The sequence below is a fragment of the Aspergillus pseudotamarii genome (assembly GCF_009193445.1).
Source record: "Aspergillus pseudotamarii strain CBS 117625 unplaced genomic scaffold BDV38scaffold_13, whole genome shotgun sequence".
Classification (NCBI taxonomy): Eukaryota; Fungi; Ascomycota; class Eurotiomycetes; order Eurotiales; family Aspergillaceae; genus Aspergillus; species Aspergillus pseudotamarii.
This window is the reverse complement of record NW_022475027.1, coordinates 221,443-246,042: the sequence shown is the minus strand read 5'-3', so window position 1 is coordinate 246,042 and position 24,600 is coordinate 221,443. Positions and strand designations below refer to the sequence as shown.

The window sequence follows — 24,600 nt, the reverse complement described above, 5'->3', positions numbered from 1 at the left end:
GATTTAAATCTAATCTCCGTACCTGCAGAATCCCTTTTCTTGGCCAAAGAAAATAGACCCTGTCCATATCAAACGTATAATAATAATAATAACTAAGGAATTCTAAGACTTCAAAGCACCATTGGCGTGGATGTTACGTTTGCCCTAATGTCCCAAATCAAGTTCTTCGCTGGTCCTCAGGCACCGATGACGTCGGTCCTCAGGCAACCACATTCGCACGCTTTTCACTCGACAACACTGTCGTCATCTGCCACAACATTGAAATATACTAATTGATATCCATTGAACATGCGGTATTATCTGGCTTCCTGTCTCCACTACTACTTATTCATAGGAACCCGTACCACAAGCATCCAACCCGCCTCTCAGCCTTATGGGGCTTAGTCTACGTCATTGCCGACGAGCATGGCCGGAGAGCATATATCATTTGGTCTTCTTGACCAATCCATGTTTGGGTCATTGGTTAAACTATCCAGTACTCTGGTTTCGGTCTGCTTGGCTTCCATAATAATCTGGTTCACTCGCCAACCGAAGAGTCGCAATCGTACCTGCGCCGACATGCTTCCAGAAAGAGTTTATCAACTATGTCACAGCAGCAAAACTGTGAGCTCCGAACTTGCACGAGACCCGAATCAAGCACCAACCAAGGTATTTCACAATCTTTATAGTGGCTATCATGTCAAAGAAGATGCGTCAAAATCTGAGGACCACGGAGGTGGCCATGACAGTCTACAAAAGGCCCTAGAATGTGGCAATTGGGGCCCAACGAAACCAAGCAATCTATTCCTAAAGGTCAGTTAGAAGTGCTTCAGTTATCAATGAAGCGCACAGTACCTAACCGTGATATAGATATATCATGACGCACTGTGTACCTTGGAGAAAAACTCAATGGCGGGTGTTGTCTCTCCGCCATTAATGGGTAGTCATGGGTTTGCACCTTTGACCATTGTGGCCCCCTTGCCGGATTTGTGCCGGCACATGGCCAATTGTATTGCCCGGGCTGAGACTGAAGTCTTTCTCGGGACAAACTTCTGGATTTATTCTGACGCTTCGACATTGGTGACCAACGCCTTCCGCGAGTTATCCAAACGAGCTGGTGAACGCGGCACAAAGGTAGTGGTGAAGATGATCTATGACCGCGGCGATCCCCGACAAGCATATGAGAATCGGTTGGATGTACCAGAAAAGAAATACACAAGTGAGAAAGTTCAACTCCCTCCAGCTGAGGAAGTTCCCAATATTGATCTGCAGGTTGTCAATTACCACCGTCCTATATTCGGAACGTTCCACGCTAAGTTCATGGTTGTTGATCGGAGGATAGCCCTGCTGCAAAGCAGTAATGTCCAGGATAATGACAACTTGGAGATGATGGTTAGGCTTGAAGGACCTATTGTGGACGCCTTTTATGACACCGCTTTGATCTCATGGGGAAAGCACTTCGATACGCCCTTTCCAATGCTGTCTTCTCCTGCTGCGGGTGCTCCAATTCCCAGCCTTTCCCTCATGGACGTAAGCCACAAAGAGGAATGTCAGGGCTTGTCTTTGCCCGAGCACACCACGGTAGACCAGCACTATGACCTTGACATCAAGAACGAAGCACGGCGGGTCAACGGCACCCTCGAGCCTAGGCCTGGAGAGTCTAAAACTGTTCCGGTCACTCGCCACCTGAGTATGATTCCATTCAAGTTGTTTTCCACTCAGGAAAACGTTGTCTAACAAGTCATACAGACACAACTACTCAAACAAACACAACCGGGGACGCCCCGGACGTTGATCAAGATACCCCAATGACACCGTATATCATATCCCCACCTCATGAAGCATGCCCAATGGCCTTAGTAAATAGGGAGCCCTGGGGTGGTAAGCACCGATTCAAAGATATTCCATGAGCATCTATACTTACAATCTCTAGCTCCGAACCACACCAGCATCTATACCCCTCAAAATGCCGCCTTTCTCTCGGCAATTCAAAATGCGGAACACTCAATCTTCATCCAGACCCCGAATATGAACGCAGAGCCTCTCCTGGAACCATTACTGGAAGCTGTCCGCCGCGGTGTCGTTGTCACATGCTACCTATGTCTGGGCTACAACGATGCCGGACAACTACTTCCCTTTCAAAATGGCACGAATGAGATGATTTCTAACCGATTATATAACTCTCTTGAGAAACAGGGTGAACGAGCACGACTACGTATATATAATTATGTCGGTAAGGACCAGACAAAGCCTATCCATAATAAGTTCAAGCGTCGAAGCTGCCACATCAAGCTTATGATCATCGACGGCAAAGTGGCTATTCAAGGTAGGAAGACTGTGTCCTGTCATTACTCAATTTTAAGCTAACAGAAATTAGGGAATGGGAACCTCGACACTCAGTCGTTCTATCACAGCCAGGAAGTTAACGTCCTTATTGACTCCCCGATCATCTGCCGCTCATGGCTTGAGACGATCAACCGAAACCAGAACACGGCTCTTTACGGTGCGGTAAGTCCAGAAGATGGATGCTGGCATGACGCCTCGACTGGTGAGGTTCCAGAAGGGTCTATTGGTGTCAGCCCAGGACGTTTCAGCTGGGCTAAAGGGGTTGTTGGGGCTGTGCAGAGAGTACGAGGAGCTGGCGGGTTTTAATATCTTGGATGCCATTGTTTCTTCAGATATAAGCTGAGCACATGATCTGATACGAATAAAATAATGAGTTCTACAATAGACCAATTTGACATTCAACCTACTGAGAGCCTACACAACAAAGATGTTAAACAAACTGTCACTTTAATTAATATTTTTTTTAATTTCACCTGCACACAAACAAACATATAACACTTCAATGACCTTACATGGAATCCCAGCCCCTGTGACACCTTTTGGTGGTATTTGATGATTGGTCAGGATAAAGTAGAATTCAAGTTCTCGAACGAGCCCTGCAGCCAAATAAAACTACATCTGTTTCAGGGCCATTTTCTCTAGATCGCAGCAACTCCTGGCTTGCACTGCAGACACAAGCTAAAGGTCTTACCATATTTATCCATGTCATATAAATTATCCTTTATTGTATTAAACATGCATAGTAGGAATAGAATTCCAGACGACATACATATCACGCCGCCCTGTCTAGTAACATCTTCCATAACATTAGCAGCTATGAAGGAAGGACGATACTACAACACGGATCGGAGTGCTTCGTTCTATACCTAAGATGCAAGCTCAAACGAGGGATAGAATAACTATACTGGTACTAGTTCGGTTTGGAGGAAGATATCTCTGTTGAATAATATAGGTAACCCATAATCTCTCTTCTATTAACTCACACCAGAAGGATCGACCTCCCCGGTATACTTGAGCTAGTAATAAAGCAACCACTAGGAGACCCTAAACCGTGGTCCTCAAGTGGGTCATCGGTCCGGAAAGGACAGTCGACAATGGACTCGAAGCATAAGGTTAGCTTTTTATAACCCTAACTGACGGGAAAGTCCTATAGGTACCGACTACAAAGTACTAGTACAAGGGCTTCATTTTCGCACCAGTGAACTGCTCTAACATCCAGTACTAAGAGTCCTTAACGGTAAGCAAAAGCAAAGCCGAAGCCCCCTATTTTAGATTCGTTTTCCCCGAAACCCCACAAGCTTACTATGCCTCTAATCAATAAAAGGCATTGATCTGCTCGAAGATGCCGTCCACTCTTGCAAACGAAGAACCGACTCCGCTACCGTTGTTTCAGACTGATGAAGAACTCGCAAACTGTGGTTAAGCTCTGCCCACCATATTCGGCAAATTTCCCGTTCGAAGGATTGGATTGCCCATGGATTTCCTATTTAAGAATCAAATTAATATATTCGAACCTATCTTCGCTGGTGTGCAGCTTTAGGATCGTCTCCTGATGTGTACAATCGGCCCAGCAGGATAACATAACTACTCTCACAATAGCGCCACTTCGGGATAGCAGACATGGGGCCATGGAGATTCAGAAATATAAGTGACACACGACTTCCTCGGACCACCTTTCCTCCATGGTCAGACAGTTCAATGCTACCTTCATAATGCAAGTGACACTGTTCTATACTCTGGCCCTCTGGGCACCAACTCTTGTGTCAGCTCAGCTGTCTGGGTCTGTCGGGCCTCTTGTGGACTTCCAGACCAAAGCAAAGAATAAAACCTGTGATATCACCGAGTACGGCGCTGTCGCAGACGGTAAAACCGACGTCGGCCCGGCTATTCTCGACGCTTGGGGTAACTGCTCAACTGGAGGTCTCATTTACGTACCCCCCGGTAACTATTCGCTTGCAACAGATCTGGAACTCAAGCACGGTGAATCCACGGCCTTCCAGCTGGACGGTGTATTAACGCGCGGTCATGAGGGCTCCTACCAATTGATTCTTGTACGCGATTGCCATGACTGCGAGTTTTTCAGTGGCAATTCCCAAGGCGCGGTCCAAGGATACGGATACGAATACCTTCAAGATGGAAATTACGGTGAACGACTCTTCCGCTTCCAGGATGTCAGTGACTTCTCGGTCCATGGCTTTGCTGCGATCGATTCCCCCGCGTACTACTTTGTCTTCGATACCGTTTCCAATGGGGAGATCTACAATCTTCTTGTGCGAGGGATCGCTGACCTAGGTATGACGGATGCACTCGATATATGGGGCCAGAACGTATGGGTCCATGATATCGAGGTTACCAATGGCGATGAGTGTGTAACGGTGAAGTCTCCGGCCTCGGACTTTCTAATTGAGAACATCTACTGCAATCTGAGCGGAGGAACTGCCATTGGGTCTCTGGGCACTGGCACCAACATTTCCGACATCTACTACCGAAACCTTTACATGAACCAGGCCGACGCCTGCTATCTGAAAACCCACAACGGTGATGGAATAGTCAAGAACATCGTCTGGGAGAATGTTATCGTGCACGGAGGCCCTTATCCCCTCGCTGTGAATGAAGCCTGGGGAAAGGACGTGGGGTCTACAGGGGTTCAGGTTCAGAATCTGACTTTCCGCGTAAGTGAATGTCAGTCATGAAAACCTAACCACAACGCTGACAGAAATCTACTTACCTAGAACTGGTACGGCGAAAACGTCGCTAACAGCCGGCCGGTCATCCGAATCGAGTGTGACGAGGACGTCCCCTGTTACGACATCACCCTTGACAACGTGAATTTGTGGACCGAGGACGGAGACCATGTGGAATGGTCCTGTGCTAATGCGTACGGCTCGGGTGCTTGTTTACAAGAAGCGAAAGACACCGATGATCTAGCGACCTATACTACGGCTGTTCCCGTGACTGCAACGCCGTACGTCCAATCTAATTACCCTAATGCCTTGAAAGTTCTGCTGACATGGATACTCTCAGGTCTTATTCTGCTGCACGGATGCCCGGTGATTTTACCACGAATCCTCCGTCTACTACTCCCTTTACCATTCCGCCCATGCCCTCCAGTTTCTTCCCCGGGGCAACCCCTATTTCGACTCTGTTGAGTTTGAGCGGTGCAGGGGGTCTGTGAGTGATACAGTGGTGGTTTCCGGGAGATGCGTGGTAATAATGGCAGTCAATATGGACAGATGAACGTCTTGATTATTCGATCAATATATTGTGAAAATTTAATCCATACTTGTTACATACTCTTCTACTCCTCTTTCTTCATCCCGCGTCAGCCGTATATTCATCAATACAACCCCAATCCCAAAGTCACACAACCAACTCACCCCAAGCCCTCCCCTATCACCAAAATACCCCGTCCCTTCATATTCCCCTAGTACACCCCCAACAACTACAACTCTCCTCCACATATACTAACACACATCCCCAACCTCACTCGCCCCAAAAATGACACCCCCCTACGACCCCCCGATCCAATCGCTAACAACCTACCTCTACAACCACACCATCACCAACCCAACAGCCTACACCTCAGCCCGCACAGCCCTGCTCGACGCACTAGGCTGCGCAATCGAAACAGCCTCGAAAAGCCCCGAAGCCCAGAAGCTCCTTGGCCCGCGAGTCCCAGGTACAATCGTTCCCAATGGATTCAGGGTCCCGGGTACGAAATACCAGTTGGATCCGGTGAAGGGGGCGTTCGATTTGGGGGTTCTCATTAGGTATTTGGATCATAATGATGCTCTTGGGGGGAGGGAGTGGGGACATCCTTCTGGTATTTCTTTTTCATTTTCTTTTTCTCTTCCTCTTTTTTTTTTTTTTTTTTTTTTTTTTTTTTTTTGAGAGAGGGGTGAACGGGTGTGGGTGTGTGTGTGGATTGGTTTCTCTTTGTGATTGTGATGATAAAGATAAATGATTATACTGATCATGATGGATTCCCGACAGATAATCTAGCATCTATACTCTCCGTAACAGACTGGCTCTGTCGAACCAACGAACCAACCCGCAAAGGCCCCCCATTGACAATGCATACCCTCCTCACGGCCCTTATAAAGGCCTACGAGATCCAAGGCATCTATGCGCAAAGCATCTCCTTCAACACTCACGGTACAGACCACGTCATCCTCGTCAAGCTCGCCTCGGCAGCCGTCATCTCCTGGCTCCTTGGCTTAACCGAGTCCCAGACAATGGCTACCATCTCGCACGTCTGGATGGACGGTCATCCGAGCCGGGTCTACCGCAGCGCAGAGAATACAATCCCTCGGAAAGGATGGGCGGCGGGGGATGCGTGCATGCGGGCGGTTCATTTGGCGTTGCTGGTTAGGGCTGGGCAAGTTGGTGTGCCTTCTGTGTTGAGTACGGTGCCGTGGGGTTTTTATAAGCGGGATTTCGGTGGGGGGAGGTTTGAATTCACCAGGGAGCTTGGGGATTGGACGGTTATGAATGTCTTGTATAAGGTTATGCCGGTTGAAGGGCATGGGATTGCGGCTGTTGAGGCGGTTTTGGTTCAGCGGGGGCGGCTTTTGAAGATGGGATATGTTGTGGGTGATGTGAGAAGGATTGAAATAAGAACGACTAGGGCGGCGGACCTTATTATTAATAATCGGGGGCCGTTGGGAAATGCGGCGGAGAGGGATCATTGTATACAGTTCGTCGTTGCTTTGGCGTTGTTAAAGGGGGGCGTGCCTGAGGTGGGGGATTATCTGGATGAGAGTTGCTGGGCGAGGAGTCAGGAGTTGGAGAGCTTGCGCGAGAGAGTAGTTGTTGTGCCGGACGATCGGTTGACGGCTGAGTATCTGGATCCGGAGAAGAAGAGTATTGGTTCGGGGTTGACGGTGTGTTTAAATGATCGTACTGTCCTGCCGGAGGTGCTGGTGGAGTATCCAATTGGTCATATCAGGAATCCCGACACTTCGGCTGCTGTGCGAGATAAATTCATGAGAAACATGCGTTTGGTGTTCTCGGATGCACATGTCGCTCGAATTCTGGCTGCTGTGGAGGACGATGAGATGAGTATTTCGGAGTTTGTCAATTTATTCTGGCTCCAAGGGTCGTCAAGCCCCAAGCTTTGAACATGATATAGGTACTGACAGTTGAAGGGTGTAAATGTTTATCTTTTTCACTGTATGAGAAGCTTCAATCTATTTCAGATAACCAGTATCTGCAGCGTGGTCTATTATGTTTGCGAGTTACCGGTACATAGCTAGGCTGGTCAGTGGGCATTGGAAGGCCAAAGACGCTACAATATCCCATCATCTATCATCCGACCTTACCAACTCCTTGCAGAGTCAGATACACGTCAGTGCCCCAACCCCACAGGCTCTGTACGGCGATACTTCCACCAAAGTATTCAGCATAGGCCCTACTTAGTGGCAATCCGTATCCGAGTCCTGCGATGCTACTCAAATGGCCACTGCTGGAGGACATAGCATTCAAGGCATCCATATTCCCATTGTCCGATCCCTGTGAGTCAAGATCAGAGAACGTGGTGAAACTGTAGGACCAAATATTTGGCAGAATCTCGGGAGGAATTCCACCACCCCGATCGCGGATTCTGATCGTAATGCTTTGCGTCGAGGGAGATGAGAACTTGATTGATTCGTTCGCATCTGCGGTTCCCACGACGGTATCCATCTCGAATCCCACGTCCGAGTTGGGATGGGTGGGATATGGTCCCGCCGACACTGAGTATGGCCCACGCACATGGTTTCTCGGAACGTCAGGCGCAGCTGCGATTGTCACCTCAACAGGCTCGCGTTCATTCCCCGCTTCAACCACGGCTCTGAATGCGTTCTTCAAAAGTTCTGTGAGTATGTATTCGACATGTACAGGAACATGCGCAAAGGTGGCATCCGGTTGCCCGCCGATCGTGAGTCGTGGGCGGACCCCATATTTCAATTCGCAAATCTCTCCAACGAAGTCCTCACAGAGCTTGACAATGCGTGCTGGTTGCAGGGCAGTATCGATGACACCGATATAGTTCGATGGAGATGTGCTTTTCGCTGGCTTGCCATCATCGCTAATCGGCTGTGAAGCAAAATGGAGCGCCAAGTGTTGCTCAGCTATCAGCCGAGTGCCGATTCGCGCCCGCAGGTGGGTATCTAAGAACCGAGTCACCTCCGTCGGATCGATATATCGGCGACACTCTAGGAATCCACGCGCAAGAATGGGAATTGTATCTGTATGAGTGTGGACTAGATCCGCCAAAACCTCTGCGAAGTGTTTCTCTTCCTCGAGTGTTGTGATCTGCCGTTGCTGGTAAGGGAGAAGTGTGGACAAAGAATGAAGGTAGTTATTGTAGATCTTCGAAACATGCGGGTTCGAAACAATGATAAAGGGGAGGTTCCGTAGCGCTTCGATTCGAGATGCAAGGCGGGCAGGGAGAAGGGAAAGAGTAAAATTCGCCGATGCGAGGAGAGCATCCTTCGATAACGGCGGACGACCGTGTCTAGAGAGACCGCAATTAGTATATCCTGTGCATATAGGTTAAGACAACCATAACCCCCAGCGCCAAACGTACTTCAGCAAATCTGCAAGAGTCAATGGCCGACGACGGCTGGCCGCAAGACGTGTGACTTCATCATTTGCCCCGTAGGCGAACGGGTGCTGAGTTGATGTCGCAACCTGGGGAGGCGGTGACACAGAAAATTGACGTGCTTTCTGGATAATATGGGTTTGACGAATCCTATATCGGACGCTGAAGCTCGCTGTCCGTGCGAGAGCGTTGGTTAAGGCCATCTTTAGCAATAGCCATTCTGTGACTCGCTCAGCATCAATTCACGCCATGTATCAGTGACTTTCGTCATGTCATCATACCACTCAAAAGGGTAATCCTCACGTGGGGTGACGCTAATACAATTCAGGCAAAGTGAATGGAGTGCCCAGGTGGGAGGTTGCTTAGTCAAATGTGCCGTGTCAACTATGAGAAGAAGAAAATAACATTCTATGTCCTTTTTCCGTCCCTTCACTGCTCGAAGGATCTTCAAAGGCATATACGGTAGTCAAAATAGATAAAGAGAGTGGTAATCCATGAACTATCGAGAAAACAGGCAACGGGTGCGGACTGCAGACCCTTCCTTCATTCAGTCCAATAAGACTGCGTCAGAACGTGCATGAGCGAGTCCTACTCCGTACATGACACGCCTCTCGCGGCTCATTGATCTTACAGCTTATCGTATGTATGTACTATGTATGTATACTTGGCTTGCCTTGGTTGGTCGCTTTCCTGTATGGTGAAGTCATCATTCCTTGAGTATATCTTCGAAGCCTGGTCAGTAGACAGAAAATGGCACACCGTGTTGGGAACAAAGAACAGCCATTACAAAATGATCTGAAAATTCGATGTGATTTTAAGTCATAAATGAGCAGGAGAATAGTCTCCGATGAGTCCAGATTTCCGCACAGCAGACCCGGCACTCATGAGGAACATTCTCTTGAAACGCTAGACTAGAATATTCGTAATTCGTACAGCCACCATTGAACCGCAACTTCCCCGTCAATATCGACGTTTGCTTATGTGGCTCGCTGTGCTGTTTGTCGCCAACAGTGAGCCATCGCAATATGTCCTGGGCTCGACGCGTATTTCCATTACTGGGTCGTGATTTCGCCATCCTGTTCAACGTGGATATGATCACTCGACTCAAGAGTACTAACATGGTCTGCGGGGTACTCGACACTAGTGACCGTCAGTTCCGCTGGTTGGTGCTGTTGTGGGGCAGCGTTATGATGGATGGCTGCCTTACGTGAAACCCTTGATCAGGCTGTACTCATGTTTGATGGTTCCTCCTTGTTCTTTGACCTTCTGCTTGGCTCTTCGAACGAGGGTGCTGTGTCAGCAGTTATTCTTTCTAGAAACTAGACCATAGGGCAACTCACTTATCCAACTCTTCAACGGGAGAGTCCTTCTTGAGTGTGACCTAAAGAGATAGACTAATGAGCATCGAGAAACCACAAGACGGTAGGACAGGTATAACGAACGTTGAAGAGCGGCATTTTTACGTGAAAGGTGGAGTAAATATTTCAATGATCAAGAGTTCGAAGTGGACAGATACGGTGGTGTGTTTGGGGGTTTGTCAGTTGAAGGGTAATAGGAGAAAACAAGCCGTGGACAGGGTGGGACACCGGGAGACTTTATACCACCTTGCGGGGGTTTGAGTCAATATCACCACTGATAAGGGGAGAAATGTGACTTTCGCCCGATAGCGCGGAAAGGCAAACTGTTGCCTCAGTCCGCAGGTTTCGCAGTTCCCTGGAATCGCGCCATTTGGGCCATTCCCCTCGTGACAAAGTTTCCTACTCCGTCATTTCCGTAGTATTTATTGTTTCAGGTCTTTTTTTTAAACTTCACGGTGTCGTCAGAACTCTACATCATTTATACTTGTAGGTTTATCTATTCCATATCTCTTGTGGCTTTGGATCGCCTGTGGCAGTGGCTTTGTACAACAGACGCCTCCTCAGTGACATGCATGACTGATGGTGGGGTAACACGGCGGACTACTAGTACTACTACTACTACTATGACGATGGATGGACGGCCTTGGGCGGGGCAGCCCGTTCAACTTCCATGCGCCTCACCGCTTCAGGTACCGCCCTGTTCAAGTCCTGTGAGCATTCTGCCCTCAACAGAGAATCCTTGAGGCTACGTCATCAGCTCTTTCAGTAAGGCAACGAGGCTGTGCACTGCTACACGCCTTATGCAACTATTTAGGACTTGCAGAGCCTACTTTACCATTTTAAAATGAAGATGCATACGTTATAATCCTGGTATCACCTTCTGTTACTAACAAGTCACCTAACTCCACTGGTCTTGACACCTCAGGCTATTATATATCTTTGAGAAAGCCAACTTCAATAACCTTCTCCGTTGCTAGTCCAAGAGATGCTATTTTCGCTCTTGTATTCTCACGGATCCACAAAAAGATCCATAAGACCAATCTCCGAACGTAATTTTTACTCTTCTTGATCCTCATTTGCTCCTTACCGGTGATATATATAACTCCATGGCTATAAGCGTCCTCGAGTTTGGCCAATGAAGTATCATATCGCCCCCCGCTTACTATGGAGAACTCCCCTGTTACAGGTGTTGTAGACCGCTGTACAGAGCTAGCATGGCTCTTGTTTGTGACTGTGTCAGGTGTACATGTGGATAGATCAGTTTGATCACAAGCTCTTGCAATCAGGTACCTGCGGACCTGCTGAGTGATTGTGTTCGCTAAATCGGGTGTGATGATCTCGTCGTTGTAGCCATAGCGAACAACAAGACGGTAGCAGTTAGGGATCGCAAGTCTGGAAACCGTATAGCGATCTTCCGCTGGCACCGATGGTGTTTCGAGTGGGCGTAGATGAAAGAAGATTATCACAGCAGGCATGGTCGTAAGCTTGAGGATGAACTGGCTGAACACGATTGGGGTGGTCTCCCCGGCTTTGTCAAAAAAGATCCCGAGACCTTTTGTTATACTCAATGGGGTACTTCCATATCGATCGGTTAGACGTGTTTGGCCATCTGGACCTTTGGAGACAAAGTGTGAGGTGGGAAAGCGATCTTCAGCCTCGGCAAACCATTGCTGTTCTTTCCCAAATCTCCATATGAGAAATAGAATGGCCAACACGGTAGCAAGTGCGAGGGTAAACCAGGCGCCAGTGGGGACCTTCATGAGAGCGGAAGAGAGATAGGCACCGTCCAGACAAGCCACTATGAGCCATGGGAATAGCACGATGAATGGGCTAATACGCCACACAAACATAGCTGCTAACGATACCATGCAGGTATCGAAGAATGTGACGAACATAACGCAGACACCGTATGCGTTACCCAGAGACGTGGTCTACAACTAGTCAGCATTGGTATCTAACTACTGAAATCAAGACGTACATTGTTGTAGATGGAAGCTATAAGTATTGTTCCAACCATAAGGAGCCAATTCGCTATCGGAATGTAAAGCTGACCGTGAAAGATGTCGGAGGTATGGACGACTTTGATCTGCGGAAAATATGACAGTTTCATCACTTGTGTGAGGAGCTAATGGGACTCTTAGCGATACCGATTTAATAAGCCGATCATGGTCTTACCTGAAAGGTCGCCGTTATGATGGCCTGAGAGGCAACAACGGCAGCTAGAATTGCAATGACTAACGCAGGATAGACAGTGCCCGGTGGCGCGGCATTGAAAAATGGATTCGAATATGCTTCTGGATGCACACTAATATAGGCTGCTTGTCCGATATAAGCCAAGAGTAAGCATGGAAAGGCGTAACCTAGCCAGCTAATCTGTATAGCTCTTCTGCTGAAGGCTCCAATATCTGCGAAAAGAGCCTCAACTCCAGTGAAGGCGAGCAACGTTCCGCTAAGCATCCTCCAACCCTCCTCGCCATGCCGGGCCAGGAAACTGAAGGCGTACCCAGGGTTGAATGCTATGAAGACACCAGCGTCATACTTGGCAAGGTTGTATATGCCAAAAGCAGCGTTGAATCCGAGCCATATGATGACAATAGGTGCAAAAGCAAATGTAAGCTTGGTAATACCAAGCGGTTGAATTAGGAACAGGATGACCAGGATAGCATCGGTAACTCCTATAATGGTGCCTTTCGAAATATTGGGCGATACTACTTCAATCCCTTGGACGGCTCCTAGTACTGATTGAGCTGGGGTAAGAAGGCCATCTGCAAGGACCATGGTAACCGCCAGTACTCCCATGACTTTGAGAAGGCGTTTCGCAACGCTGCTTGACTCGAGTCGATGACGTACATGCCTGCTTGTTCGTTCAAGTTCATCCGTTAAGTGTCTTTTCATTTGGACCAGGGAGGCCTCTCTTGGGTCACGGTTGGTAATGTTCATCTAGGGATGCGAAGGTCAATCTCTACAACCAGAAATGCAACTTTAGGGGGTCTTACATAACGGCTCAGCAAGGAATATGTGCTGAACGTGCCTCCTTCGCCGTCATTATCTGCTCGAAGAATAACCAAGACATACTTGACCGTCACCATCATGAACAGGCTCCAGATAATTATGGAGAGGACCCCAATGAGATCTTGACGGGAAGGTGCCTCACTGAATGTTGACGAGTAAACATAGAGAGGACTGGTACCAATGTCACCGTATATAACACCGATTGATTGATAGGCGAGCCACAAAAGCATCCTTCCCCCGAAAACCTGTTGATACTTAGTATGATAGTCAACTCCGCCTGTGTGTCTCGTACCTGGGGTTGTTTGTAATCTCCTGGCTTGCATAGTCCGGGATCCTCATCGGCCTCGCCCAGTGTGCTTACTGCACTCTGGAGTCTATCCAGGGCGCTATTCCAAGGCCGGACATTGTAAATGTCATCGTGTGATTGTTGTAAATCATGTTCCGGACTCTTCTGTACTATAGCGCCTTTCTCAAAATCCTGGTTTTCGTCCATTCCCAGTGCAGGGAGCGACTATTCGCTACATCAGATAGGGATTAGTGCGTCTGTTAATATCTCAACTGGTTGACGGTGAAGCTATGTTAACAAGTACACATTCTTGTCGAAGAGGTGGAGAGGGGGTATGAATAGGAGAGAACATGTCAATGGCTGACATACATATATTCTTTTTGCCCGGGACACCAAATATTTTGAACAAATGTTCCACTTGGATTTGGGTTTAACAGTCTTTCCAAAATGAATGATTAGTACTATCTGCTAACGAAACATCACAACTTGTGTCAATCAAGAGCGCCATCGACCAACCCAGCCTTATATAAATAAGGAGGCGACATCATTATCTCTAGCATCTCACTACTAGCTAGACCTACGCTGACACTCGCTCGTATAATGGCGATAAGGTAATTGCACCGCAGGGGTCTTCGTTCTATCTGGGTTGAAGTTCTGACCAACGGGTGACGCTCGTGGAGGAACAGCCCGTTTGCGGGATTTATCACCACCAATGGCCAAATCACTCTCCACGATAATTTCCGCCTCAAAAGCCACAATGCTTGAGTTATTCAATTACATTTGCTAAGGCTATCTTGACCTGCAAGATAATGAAGCGACGCATGTGAAATGTCAACAGCCACGTGCTGGACCCGGGCCAGAACACAGCGCTCTCAATGTGCACCGGAGGTCTCTTGGATTCTGGCCAACATTGTATCAGGTGCATACTTGGGTCACTCTTATCACTAAGGGTTTCACCAATTACATAAATATATCCTTTAGCCTGCTGATAGACAGAGATCTCCCTGTGCTAAATCCAACGCGCATTCCAGAACAGCATTTTAGGTGTCACCGCGGATCGAATCGCCACTTCAACTACAACCCCACGTAGCCTGATCCATCGTTTTCACGCTGTGGCATCGTCAACCCATGCATTCCTCGATACTTCGGAGATTCGGGCTCCTTCCAATTCTCCAGGATGTTGGGGTTAGTCAATTTGTACACCTCTACCCCAAGCGGACGGGTAGTAGCTCCCATGTTCTCACCCTTTTCCTCCCAACCCCAGTTGGACAAATCACCTAAGCACGGTCATTAGTATAACAGGACTCTTTGATCCGCTAAGATGACAGGAGACACATACCACCAGGACACGCTGAAAGTGCACACAGGACATCGACCTCGGCGAAGAACTCGAAATACTCTCCTGGCCTTGCCGGGGAAGTTTCCATAAAATATTTGCCTTCTTCATCCAGCCCAGTTACCTGGAACACATTCAGAACGTCGTGCACATCAAGCTCTGTCAGACCATATGGGAGTACAGAGCGGGTAAGGTTCGAATGGCAATGGAAGTCGAAGGACTCGCCACCCATCAGCAGATTCACGTAGGGATCGCATCGGGTACCCAGAAGATCATGAACGCGTCCTCCCCATTGCGTCGTTCCGAATCCCTTTGTCCGTTTACCCTCTGCATCGAGCACTTCATGGAGCTGTCCGCCGCCAAGTGAATCACCCGTGATGGTAACAAGCGGCCGGAGATATGGAAGGTTGGACCAAAGACGGTCTCCAACGGATACATGAGAGGCATGAATTTGACGGGTGCGCGCTGCCCACAATCGCTCTCTGGGGTTGTTCGCATTCCATATGTTCAGATCACCCACTTGAGGGCCCTTTGGAGTAGTCAGACGACAGACATGTCCAGCTGGTACAACCCATGCTTGTCCAGAGCATGGACGGATGGTGAAAGACGTCTCTAGAGTTCTCTGAGAGGCGTCTGAGGCGGTGTTTGAGATGGCTCTGTAGACTTCAGAAGAAGCATGGACTGTAGACTCCGGAGGAGCAGTATATGCTGGTGGAGGACGACGGTTGACAACCATTTCTGCGTTCTTGATCGTGAGTGTTTGTGTAGCCACGAGAGAGGTATGAAGATTGGCGAGAGAGAATCAATTAAGAGCCCTCTGAGGGGTGGCGCAATCCTTTTATTATTGACCCCGTCTCGGCGACACTCCGATGAGTCTGGTAGCTTATCAAATACCCCGCTAACTCATCTTCAACCATTACCCCAATTGTGACGGTCCGGTTGCCGGCCCGAGATCTTGATGATTCGGAAGTTGTTCCCGCTCTACGATGTAAGACATCAACTAACGCAACTGGAGTCTGACGTGCTGATCGTTAGTATAGATTTCCATGCTTCTACTAATACCGGATTTACCAACCACTGCTACATAATGACATGAATGCTAGGGGATTGACCGACGTGGGACACAAGGTCTGGTTGAAGGTGGCGTTGGAAGTACGGAAAAGGTACTTTCGCCTCTCGTATCAAATCATGATAAGGATTTCCCTGGTCCCTTTTTTTTTTTTTTTTTCCCCTTATGTTCGCCACGTCGAAGTCAAAATTTTTCGACCAATGAACACTGAGGGAAAGGAACTCGAAAATTCAAAATAGTCTAGATAGTCGAACGGATAAAAGAATGTTCCAACTAAGGAGGGTGAAGATTGAAAAGTGCGATGTTCCATTTATACTTCATTGAAATTAGCCGTGTTACCGCCGTGCAGCCTAGTTGCATGGATCGTCAGTCTTAAGTCCTCATCAATTTATCTGTTCAGATTGGTCACCTTGGTGCAGCACAGTTGCAGCATTCGTTAGTTTCATCCATATTACGGGATAAACCGGTTCTAGCACCTACCATTTATTCATAAACTACCATCTAGCCTGCTTCTTTTATGACTCCCTTTGTACTAAAAATGCATATACGAGTATTAATTATTGACAATCATTTCTTGAATCTGTTTTAGGACAAGGCTAGATCAACCATTAAAAGTAACACTTTAAAATCGAATAGTAGACACTTATACTAACAAGTTAGTAAGTCAATGCACTCTATTTGAAGGAGTATCGCAAGACCTCGCTGATCAAATCCTTTGGAACGAGCCTAACTCCACTTGTTGGTGTCCTCGTCAGTCCACTACTAAGATGATGCATCAAGTATGAAGATAAGCTACGCGCGATCTTTAACGTCCGAGTTAAATTATATAGGCCTTCCAACGTTAACCCGCCCCAGACTGTGGGGACAACCCCACATCAGGCTAGAGCTAGTTGGCTTTCTTTGCCAGAGCAAAAGCGACAGGTTCTATCGTTCACACACTCCTTCTTTCGGTATCACGGAGACACCGTAGCTGTAGCCTGGCTGGTCTTTCAAACTAGAGATCTGGAAATGAATTCGCGGTCTATGATCCAAGAACTACGCCATACTTTATGAAGGAAATATAGGGTCCGATTCATGGAATGGAGTTGATGCTCGATCTACGTAAGCTTAACAGAACCGATACAATATGGTCTTGTAGCATCTACAATGCTTCGCAGCGTTGCTGTCCACATATAGGTGTAGCTATACCACGATAGGATTGACGGCTTATCAGCAGTTTAGTACTCAGCAAACGAGCCGATCGGAAGTCGGTCTGGTATTATGCCACAAGATATCCAACAAACGACTGGAGTTCTTGATCATAGTAGGTTTTCTCTAGTCATTTGAAAGTTCTTGATCAATCAGTATTTGGTCTCAGGGTGTCTATCGATACACTCATTGCTAATAATCACTTGTTATATGTCCATACAATAGTAATACTTTACATGGTAAAGAAGGAATCATGAAGTTTTCATAAAGCTGCCTCCAACATTCCTCGCCCTCTTTTATACTAGTTCTTATCTATCGGACCGATAAGGTGGGCCCTTTCACGTCCCCCGGCCCGGAGTGCACGTGCACGTGCAGAGAAACTGTAATAATTTCTTATCAGAAACTTCATACCTCAGGCAGTAAGGTGTCGACATTAAGAAACTTTTACTTTCCTAGCGGGAAGATGTCGGCGCTTGCAAAATTCCGTCCCGAGGAAAGAAAATGGAAATAATAATTTTGGACCAAGCTACCTGAAGCAGCTCACGGATTGTTCAACTCTGCTCCGAGTTCTGTCGTCCAAAGGGAAAAAGGTATTTTTCTCAGAGGTCGCTGACCTTGTTTTTCGACAATGGAGAACCAGTCGAACAGGGTCCATCGACCCTCGAAGGAGAAAAAGAAACATGATGGTATGTACTCTGTATCGGATTTGATTGCGATAGTCTATGCATTTTGATTTCCCCCCGGTGGTATACATTTACTGATGCAGAGATCGCGATTCTAGGCCCCAATCCAAAAGCCTTCGCGTTTTCGAACCCTGGGAAGGGAAATAAAGCTGGCGCGCGGTCGCATGATGTATGATCTAAATGCCGATTCTCGACAGTTCCAGGAACTAATGACCCTCGATGTAGATTAAAGAAAAGAGGCTGCATGTACCGCTGGTGGATCGTGTGCCTGAAGAGGCACCTCCCCTGGTCGTTGCAATTGTTGGACCGCCGGGTGTAAGTTTTCTACATGGAGATGCGGAGGATGAAAAGTGCCTAACAACATCCGGTTCGACTAGGTTGGAAAAACGACTCTTCTTAAGTCCTTGATCCGTCGCTACACGAAACAGACCCTCAGCACCCCCAAAGGACCCTTGACTGTGGTGACATCTAAGCGGCGCCGGCTCACTTTCCTGGAATCCCCCTCCGACTCCCTTGCCAGTATGATCGATGTCGCGAAAATTGCCGATATTGTGCTTCTGATGATTGACGGCAACTATGGATTCGAGATGGAGACTATGGAGTTCCTGAACGTCTTGTCTTCCAGTGGTATGCCAGGAAATGTGTTCGGTATCTTAACCCACCTGGACCTTTTCAAGAAACAGAGCACCCTTAGAATGGCGAAGAAGCGCTTGAAGCATCGCTTCTGGAGCGAGCTTTACAACGGTGCTAAGCTTTTCTATCTTTCTGGTGTCGTCAACGGCCGGTATCCCGATCGCGAAATACACAACCTCTCTCGTTTCCTGTCGGTTATGAAGAACCCTAGACCGTTAGTGTGGCGCAATTCACACCCTTATGCGCTTGCAGATCGCTTTCTGGATATTACGCCGCCCACTCAGATCGAAGAGAATCCGAAGTGCGACCGGACAGTGGCTCTCTACGGTTATCTACGAGGCACAAACTTTTCAGCTCAGGGAACGCGAGTCCATGTACCTGGAGTGGGTGATTTAACTGTCTCCGGCATTGAGTCACTTCCAGACCCATGCCCCACACCCTTTATGGATCAACAAATGGCGAAAGCCTCCGGCAAGGCAAGCAAACGCAGGCTGGGAGAGAAGCAAAAGTTACTCTTCGCTCCTATGTCTGACGTTGGTGGTGTGTTGGTCGATAAAGACGCTGTGTATATTGATGTCAAGACGTCCAATTTCAACAAAGGAGATGACGAGTCGGAAGATGAAGATCGTGGCTTGGGTGAACAGCTCGTTGTTGGTCTTCAGGGTGAACGCAAACTCCTCGGTGAAGCTGATGGAGGTGTCCGTCTGTTCCGAGGCGGTGAGGCCATAGAGAAGGCCGACGATGAGGATGAGGGCGCAGGAAGGAAACACAGGAGGCATGCGAGGTTTATGGATGGAGAAGGAGGTCATGCAGAGGAGGATGAGGGTTTCGAGAGCGCCGAGGATGACGAGGAGGAACTGGAAGGCGACAGTGACGAAGAAAACATTGACGTGTCCGCACCTGCTGACTTCGAAGCAACCTTTAGAGAGAAACAGGAGGGCAAAAGCCGCCATGATGAAGGTGACATCGCATTCGCCGACAGTGATTCTGATCTCGGATCCATTTCGTCTGTTGAAGACCAGGTATTGGAAAGTGATGACGAAGAAGATCTTGATGAAGACGATGTGGATGAGGATGGCACTGTTAGGTGGAAAGAGAGAATGCTTGACAACGCTAAAGCGCTCCATGCCAAAAGACCGAAATATCGTGTCGCTGACCTGTCTCGCATGATGTACGATGAATCTATCACTCCTCTTGACGTGATTCGGAGATGGTCCGGCAAAGATGAAGAGGAGGATGCCGACGAGGAGAACGAAGAAGATGCCGACGACTTCTTCAAGAAGACCAACAACGAAAAGGAAGAGCAATCGGAATACCGTGCCATCCCCGAGTTCGACTATGAAGAGTTAGAGCGGAAATGGCGGGATGAAGAGATGATTGAATCTCTACGGAGCCGATTCGCCACTGCTAGATTATCCGGCAATGGGGATGACGATGATTCAGATGTTGATGATGCCTTCGATGAAGATGATGAAGGTGATGGAGACTTCGAGGACCTGGAGACTGGCGAGGTGTTCAATGGTATCTCGGATGAGAAAGAGGAGCAGGAAGAGGGTTCAGGCGATGAGGGATCCGTGGACCTCGAGGCAGAGCGCGAACGAAACGCCAAGAAGAAGGAAGAGCTGAGGTTGCGCTTTGAAGAGGAAGACCGTGAGGGGTTCGCCAACTCCAAGGATAACTCACGACAAGACGGTGGAGGCGATGAAGAGTTCGGTGAAGATGAATGGTACGATGCACAGAAGGCGAAGCTGCAGAAGCAGCTAGACATCAACCGGGCCGAATTTGATACTTTGGACCCAGCCTCAAGAGCTAGAGCTGAAGGTTTCAAGGCCGGAACCTATGCCCGTATCGTTCTGGAAAATGTACCTTGCGAATTTGCCACGAAATTCGATCCTCGCTTCCCTGTCATCGTCGGTGGACTCGCACCCACTGAAGACCGATTTGGATACGTGCAAATTCGGATTAAAAGACACCGTTGGCACAAGAAGATCTTGAAGAGCAACGATCCCTTGATCTTCTCTCTCGGATGGCGTCGCTTCCAGACCCTACCAATGTACAGCACTTCTGACAACCGGACGCGTAACCGAATGCTTAAATACACGCCAGAACACATGCACTGCTTTGGCACCTTCTATGGGCCACTCGTTGCACCAAACACCGGTTTCTGTTGCGTGCAATCTTTCTCCAACAAGGCCCCAGGTTTCCGAATTGCAGCAACCGGAGTAGTGCTGAGCGTGGATGAACATACGGATATTGTGAAGAAGCTCAAGCTGACTGGTACACCTTACAAGATCTTCAAGAACACTGCCTTCATCAAGGATATGTTCAACTCTTCCCTTGAGATTGCCAAGTTTGAGGGCACTGCGATTCGAACCGTATCTGGCATCCGAGGACAAGTCAAGCGAGCTTTGAGCAAGCCCGAAGGTTGCTTCCGTGCGACATTTGAAGATAAGATTCTTATGAGCGACATTGTCTTCCTACGCGCGTGGTATCCCATCAAACCGCATCGATTCTACAACCCGGTAACAAACTTGCTTGACCTGGAAGAAAACAGTGCAGGCGATAGTGGGTGGCAGGGAATGCGTCTCACCGGTGAAGTCCGCCGTGAGAAGGGCATCCCAACGCCCCTGCAGAAGGACTCTGCCTATCGTCCCATTGAACGACAGGAGCGTCACTTCAATCCCCTCCGCGTCCCACGGCAGTTGGCTAAAGACCTTCCATTCAAATCCCAGATCACCAAGATGAAATCGCGCAAGGACCAGACCTATATGCAAAAGCGGGCTGTTGTCCTTGGAGGAGAGGAGAAGAAGGCACGAGATCTTATGCAAAAGCTGACCACCATGCGGAACGACAAGCAAGCTCGACGCGCAGCGAAGCAGGAAGAGCGGAGACAAGTCTACCGCGCCAAGGTCGCCGACAGTTTGGAGAAGAAGGAAGCCCGGGAGAAACGGGAGCGTGACGATTACTGGCGGCGAGAGGGCAAGAAACGAAAGAACACAGACGAGGATGGAGGAGGTGGAGGCAAGAAGCGCAAGTGATCTTGAACATCTTGGCAGTTTTTTATCGTTGCATGTATATTGGTTGGTAAAAGTTCGTTTTCTGGCATAATGCCCATATGTATCTATTGATATACTGCATGGTGGATGGCGTTTAATTATATCTAACGATATATACCAAGGAATAGAATATGTCCTTTATTCTTCAGGGTTGGTGTCCTTTTTAGTGTTACTGAGGTGTTGATGAGTTGCCTCTTCTGGAGCCGATCCTTCCGCTGTCATGTTGCTTCTTCTTCACGTGCGGCGGTTGATACAATCCTACTACTATACTACTTGACCTGCCTGGGCGGAACATCCACGTGACCGCGCCGCGGAACGCGTCGACTGGAATAGAGTTGGCCACTCGAAGGTTAAACAAATACTACTTGAACTTGACAGCCCGAAGATCATCCAGCAGGTATGCTCCATGTCTTTCTGGCTTCAACTCCAATCCCCACCCGTGTCTCCTCACTTCAATCGACCAAGTGTCGGATCTAAGTTACGTGTGGGGACGAAACGTACTTGTCCCGGTTAGTCCTCTGCTACAAGTCACTCCTTGCGTTCAAAGACGGGACTCTAAATAGACATCCCTTGCAGCCAAGCGGAGTGCGGAATTTAATCCCAATTGAGGCTATTTGCGCAGCACGATTGTTCTGTGAATGGTGTGTCAGGAATAGGGTTGATAGCTCCGCATTGGACGTTCCCGCGCCAACACCCTTGACCCGGGCGGAGATTAGATTGTTCGGCGCTTGGAGTTGAAGATCACCTCTATGGTTTGAGGATACCAGCCACAGCTAAGCAATTGAGTATCTTTGTCTAATTGCGAGACCTTCCATTCGTCGACATTGCTACAGTTGTATTTCGTCGGTCGTCGTGGACTGAACCCCAAGGTTCCCAGTCTACACGGCCGCGCCCTGCGCGATTCGCTGCCCCTCAGTCAGGATGAGCGGATTGCCGCATTTACATGGGCGCCAACACGTGCAACATGCGCAGTCTTCTTCGCTGCAGTGTGATACCAAGCACCCCACGAACGACCGTTTGAATTCGACCAATTCAGGGCAGCATAGCAACCATGCTTCAGAGTCGCAGTCTTCAACTGTTCCTGCGAGTACGGCGGTCGAGCCTGCATCAGAATATACTCTCCATGGGGCTTCTAGCCGAGCTTCCAATCCAACCTCTCCAATAGATGTCGTTTCCCATTCCCGAGAATTGTCGGGTGCAGGATATCCGACTACGCGGTCTCGCTCTTCCCCAGATAGATCACAGATGCGACCTAGATATACCCAAATAACCATAGGCGATAGACCTGAGAGAAACCAGGCTGAATCCAAACGCTCTGTGACCAATGTGCACAACAATGATTCCACAGCAGTTCCAAAACCCCCAAGCCCTTCTGGGATAGCTGCGGGTCACAAGAGAACTGCAACTGGCTTTATCAAACCATTGGTGGAAGATCAACCTTATAGCTCAAGTACAATCGTTTCCGAGAGACGTCGGTCTAAAAGCATTAGCTCAGCTACGCATGGAAATAGAATTGCAGCGGTAACGAGACTCCGTAGCTCGTCTTTTCTGAACTTTATTGCTGATATGAGTGCAGTTGTCTGTGCACCTTCGCACACGTCTGTCTTACGCTGCGGCTAAAATCGAGGCAAGCCGACGGTCACAGGGCTCCCAGAACAAGTTACCGTTGGATTTACTTCATAATGACCGTTCATCCTCAACTCCCGCTACCGACCCGTTCGAACGGATAGGGCGGGGAGGGGAAAGTCAAGAACTGATAGAGCCTAGCTCTCCTGGCGCGATTACTTCGCTGTCTGTACCAGATACACTACCAAAGTCCCATCTTTACTCACACAATAATCCTATGCGATCATCCCCAACAGCCAGATCAGAAGACTCGGCGCCATCTTTGAAGAGTGACCCACGAAAATCGCGCACCCCTCTTTCTTCATTCTCCCGTTTTGCGAGACTCGCAGCGCCTGCAGATATCATTCCAAGAAGTGACAGCAGTGGTCGCAGACGCCCGAACCCAAATGACCCCTCTAGTCAGGCACAGAACTTCCCTTACCCCCGCCATCGACGACATCATTCCCAGCAAAGTATCAGTACAATAAAGCGAAACTCTAGCTCAGAAACGGTGCTGGTTCCCGAGACACCTCCTCTCCGTCCATTACCTTACAATGGCCTATCCAGTCAGCAAAGCCATTCACAAAACTCGTCCATGGAACAAGATGCGATAGAGACGCTACTCTTTATGTCCAGTCCGGGACATTCGGGGTATTGCTCCAACTCACAGCCCTCCCGGAGTCAGCCGAATCATACACATAGCAGCATTACATCTACACAGACTAAACACAGCGCACCTGGGAGTCAAGACACGCACATCGTTGTAAACACGGCTCCGCCTACTGGTTATCGTGACTCGGGCGTGGGATTAGAAGCTCAGGCCGGTGACGAAATCGACCGTCTGTTGGATCAAATGGACAGTGATAGCGAGGATGAAAATAATTACCCCTCCGGTCACTCAAACAGCATCAGCACTCGCTCAACGCCACGGGGCGGCTCTTGAGGATGTAACCCTACTTTTCGATCCTGACTACCTACACTTTTTGACTTATCGAATTCATGATCATCTCAGCGATGTTTAATTAGCCCCCACTATTTTTTCCACAATGGATTCCTAAATATGCATAGTGCATAGTGCATTGTTTGGGTATTCTTCGACATCATCATGGCGCATGCATGGATTGGGAGTGCCATATGGCCGTTTGCCTTATGCAACGGTTTTCGGGGATTTTTGTCGTTTGTTTTTGGCTTCCAAAAATCAATTATTAGGCAGCGGCAGCAGCTAAGTATGGCTACTGCAAATCGGGCCTGACTGATGGGTTCGGCAGTAACGCATATTATCATACTGCAACGGGTGTACAATAAATATCTCCTGTAGCTCGGCTAATAGAGGGGAGTTTGTACAACCAGAACGTATTAAAATACCTATCGATATTATCATTTCTAATGGCTCAATTGACGGGACAGATTCGATATCAGACAGACAGAGACAGAGAGACAGAGAGAAAGAGAGACACATATTTGTA

At 48.4% G+C, this 24,600-nt stretch overlaps 7 protein-coding genes across 7 annotated transcripts; 5 read left to right on the top strand and 2 right to left on the bottom strand.

Moving 5' to 3' along the window:
* Window positions 1-103: 103 nt before the first annotated feature.
* BDV38DRAFT_240817 (IQ calmodulin-binding motif protein) lies at window positions 104-2,758 on the top strand. Its single transcript, XM_032053935.1, has 5 exons — window positions 104-792; window positions 850-1,669; window positions 1,729-1,860; window positions 1,913-2,305; window positions 2,357-2,758. Exons 1-5 carry the CDS (start codon window positions 406-408, stop codon window positions 2,629-2,631), a joined length of 2,007 nt encoding a protein of 668 aa, XP_031916063.1. The 5' UTR covers window positions 104-405; the 3' UTR covers window positions 2,632-2,758.
* A 966-nt stretch (window positions 2,759-3,724) lies between these two features.
* BDV38DRAFT_240811 (RGase C) lies at window positions 3,725-5,652 on the top strand. Its single transcript, XM_032053934.1, has 3 exons — window positions 3,725-4,997; window positions 5,058-5,290; window positions 5,350-5,652. Exons 1-3 carry the CDS (start codon window positions 4,008-4,010, stop codon window positions 5,498-5,500), a joined length of 1,374 nt encoding a protein of 457 aa, XP_031916062.1. The 5' UTR covers window positions 3,725-4,007; the 3' UTR covers window positions 5,501-5,652.
* Window positions 5,653-5,823: 171 nt separating this feature from the next.
* On the top strand, window positions 5,824-7,445 carry BDV38DRAFT_280466 (putative 2-methylcitrate dehydratase (PrpD); the record flags this gene model as incomplete). Its single annotated transcript, XM_032059315.1, has 2 exons — window positions 5,824-6,148; window positions 6,319-7,445. The coding sequence occupies 2 exons, from the start codon at window positions 5,824-5,826 to the stop codon at window positions 7,443-7,445; spliced, it is 1,452 nt and encodes a 483-aa protein (XP_031916061.1).
* A 187-nt stretch (window positions 7,446-7,632) lies between these two features.
* On the bottom strand, window positions 7,633-10,365 carry BDV38DRAFT_269405 (alpha-ketoacid dehydrogenase kinase family protein; the record flags this gene model as incomplete). The annotated part of the gene is made up of 6 exons (XM_032056966.1): window positions 7,633-8,821; window positions 8,894-9,128; window positions 9,560-9,576; window positions 9,965-10,123; window positions 10,249-10,289; window positions 10,351-10,365. The coding sequence occupies 6 exons, from the start codon at window positions 10,363-10,365 to the stop codon at window positions 7,633-7,635; spliced, it is 1,656 nt and encodes a 551-aa protein (XP_031916060.1).
* Window positions 10,366-11,195: 830 nt separating this feature from the next.
* Window positions 11,196-15,636, bottom strand: BDV38DRAFT_269404 (potassium transporter-domain-containing protein; the record flags this gene model as incomplete). Its single annotated transcript, XM_032056965.1, has 8 exons — window positions 11,196-12,197; window positions 12,245-12,352; window positions 12,442-13,206; window positions 13,263-13,523; window positions 13,571-13,789; window positions 14,186-14,324; window positions 14,709-14,841; window positions 14,904-15,636. The coding sequence occupies 8 exons, from the start codon at window positions 15,634-15,636 to the stop codon at window positions 11,196-11,198; spliced, it is 3,360 nt and encodes a 1,119-aa protein (XP_031916059.1).
* Window positions 15,637-17,693: 2,057 nt separating this feature from the next.
* Window positions 17,694-21,669, top strand: BDV38DRAFT_240792 (GTPase BMS1). Its single transcript, XM_032053933.1, has 4 exons — window positions 17,694-17,843; window positions 17,939-18,009; window positions 18,066-18,155; window positions 18,218-21,669. The coding sequence occupies exons 1-4, from the start codon at window positions 17,786-17,788 to the stop codon at window positions 21,509-21,511; spliced, it is 3,513 nt and encodes a 1,170-aa protein (XP_031916058.1). The 5' UTR covers window positions 17,694-17,785; the 3' UTR covers window positions 21,512-21,669.
* Window positions 21,670-21,920: 251 nt separating this feature from the next.
* On the top strand, window positions 21,921-24,457 carry BDV38DRAFT_240789 (uncharacterized protein). The gene is made up of 2 exons (XM_032053932.1): window positions 21,921-23,050; window positions 23,106-24,457. The coding sequence occupies exons 1-2, from the start codon at window positions 22,451-22,453 to the stop codon at window positions 24,075-24,077; spliced, it is 1,572 nt and encodes a 523-aa protein (XP_031916057.1). The 5' UTR covers window positions 21,921-22,450; the 3' UTR covers window positions 24,078-24,457.
* Window positions 24,458-24,600: the final 143 nt, after the last annotated feature.

Bases quoted from the DNA above. Each gene is read 5' to 3' on its own strand.
- BDV38DRAFT_240789 (XM_032053932.1), top strand. From the start codon at position 22,451: ATGAGCGGATTGCCGCATTTACATGGGCGCCAACACGTGCAACATGCG. The intron at 23,051-23,105 runs GTAACGAGACTC...ATATGAGTGCAG, and splicing joins ATGGAAATAGAATTGCAGCG to TTGTCTGTGCACCTTCGCAC.
- BDV38DRAFT_240792 (XM_032053933.1), top strand. From the start codon at position 17,786: ATGGAGAACCAGTCGAACAGGGTCCATCGACCCTCGAAGGAGAAAAAG. The intron at 18,010-18,065 runs GTATGATCTAAA...CCCTCGATGTAG, and splicing joins CTGGCGCGCGGTCGCATGAT to ATTAAAGAAAAGAGGCTGCA. The intron at 18,156-18,217 runs GTAAGTTTTCTA...CGGTTCGACTAG, and splicing joins CAATTGTTGGACCGCCGGGT to GTTGGAAAAACGACTCTTCT.
- BDV38DRAFT_240811 (XM_032053934.1), top strand. From the start codon at position 4,008: ATGGTCAGACAGTTCAATGCTACCTTCATAATGCAAGTGACACTGTTC. The intron at 4,998-5,057 runs GTAAGTGAATGT...CTACTTACCTAG, and splicing joins TTCAGAATCTGACTTTCCGC to AACTGGTACGGCGAAAACGT. The intron at 5,291-5,349 runs GTACGTCCAATC...GGATACTCTCAG, and splicing joins GTTCCCGTGACTGCAACGCC to GTCTTATTCTGCTGCACGGA.
- BDV38DRAFT_240817 (XM_032053935.1), top strand. From the start codon at position 406: ATGGCCGGAGAGCATATATCATTTGGTCTTCTTGACCAATCCATGTTT. The intron at 1,670-1,728 runs GTATGATTCCAT...CAAGTCATACAG, and splicing joins TCCGGTCACTCGCCACCTGA to ACACAACTACTCAAACAAAC. The intron at 1,861-1,912 runs GTAAGCACCGAT...TACAATCTCTAG, and splicing joins AAATAGGGAGCCCTGGGGTG to CTCCGAACCACACCAGCATC.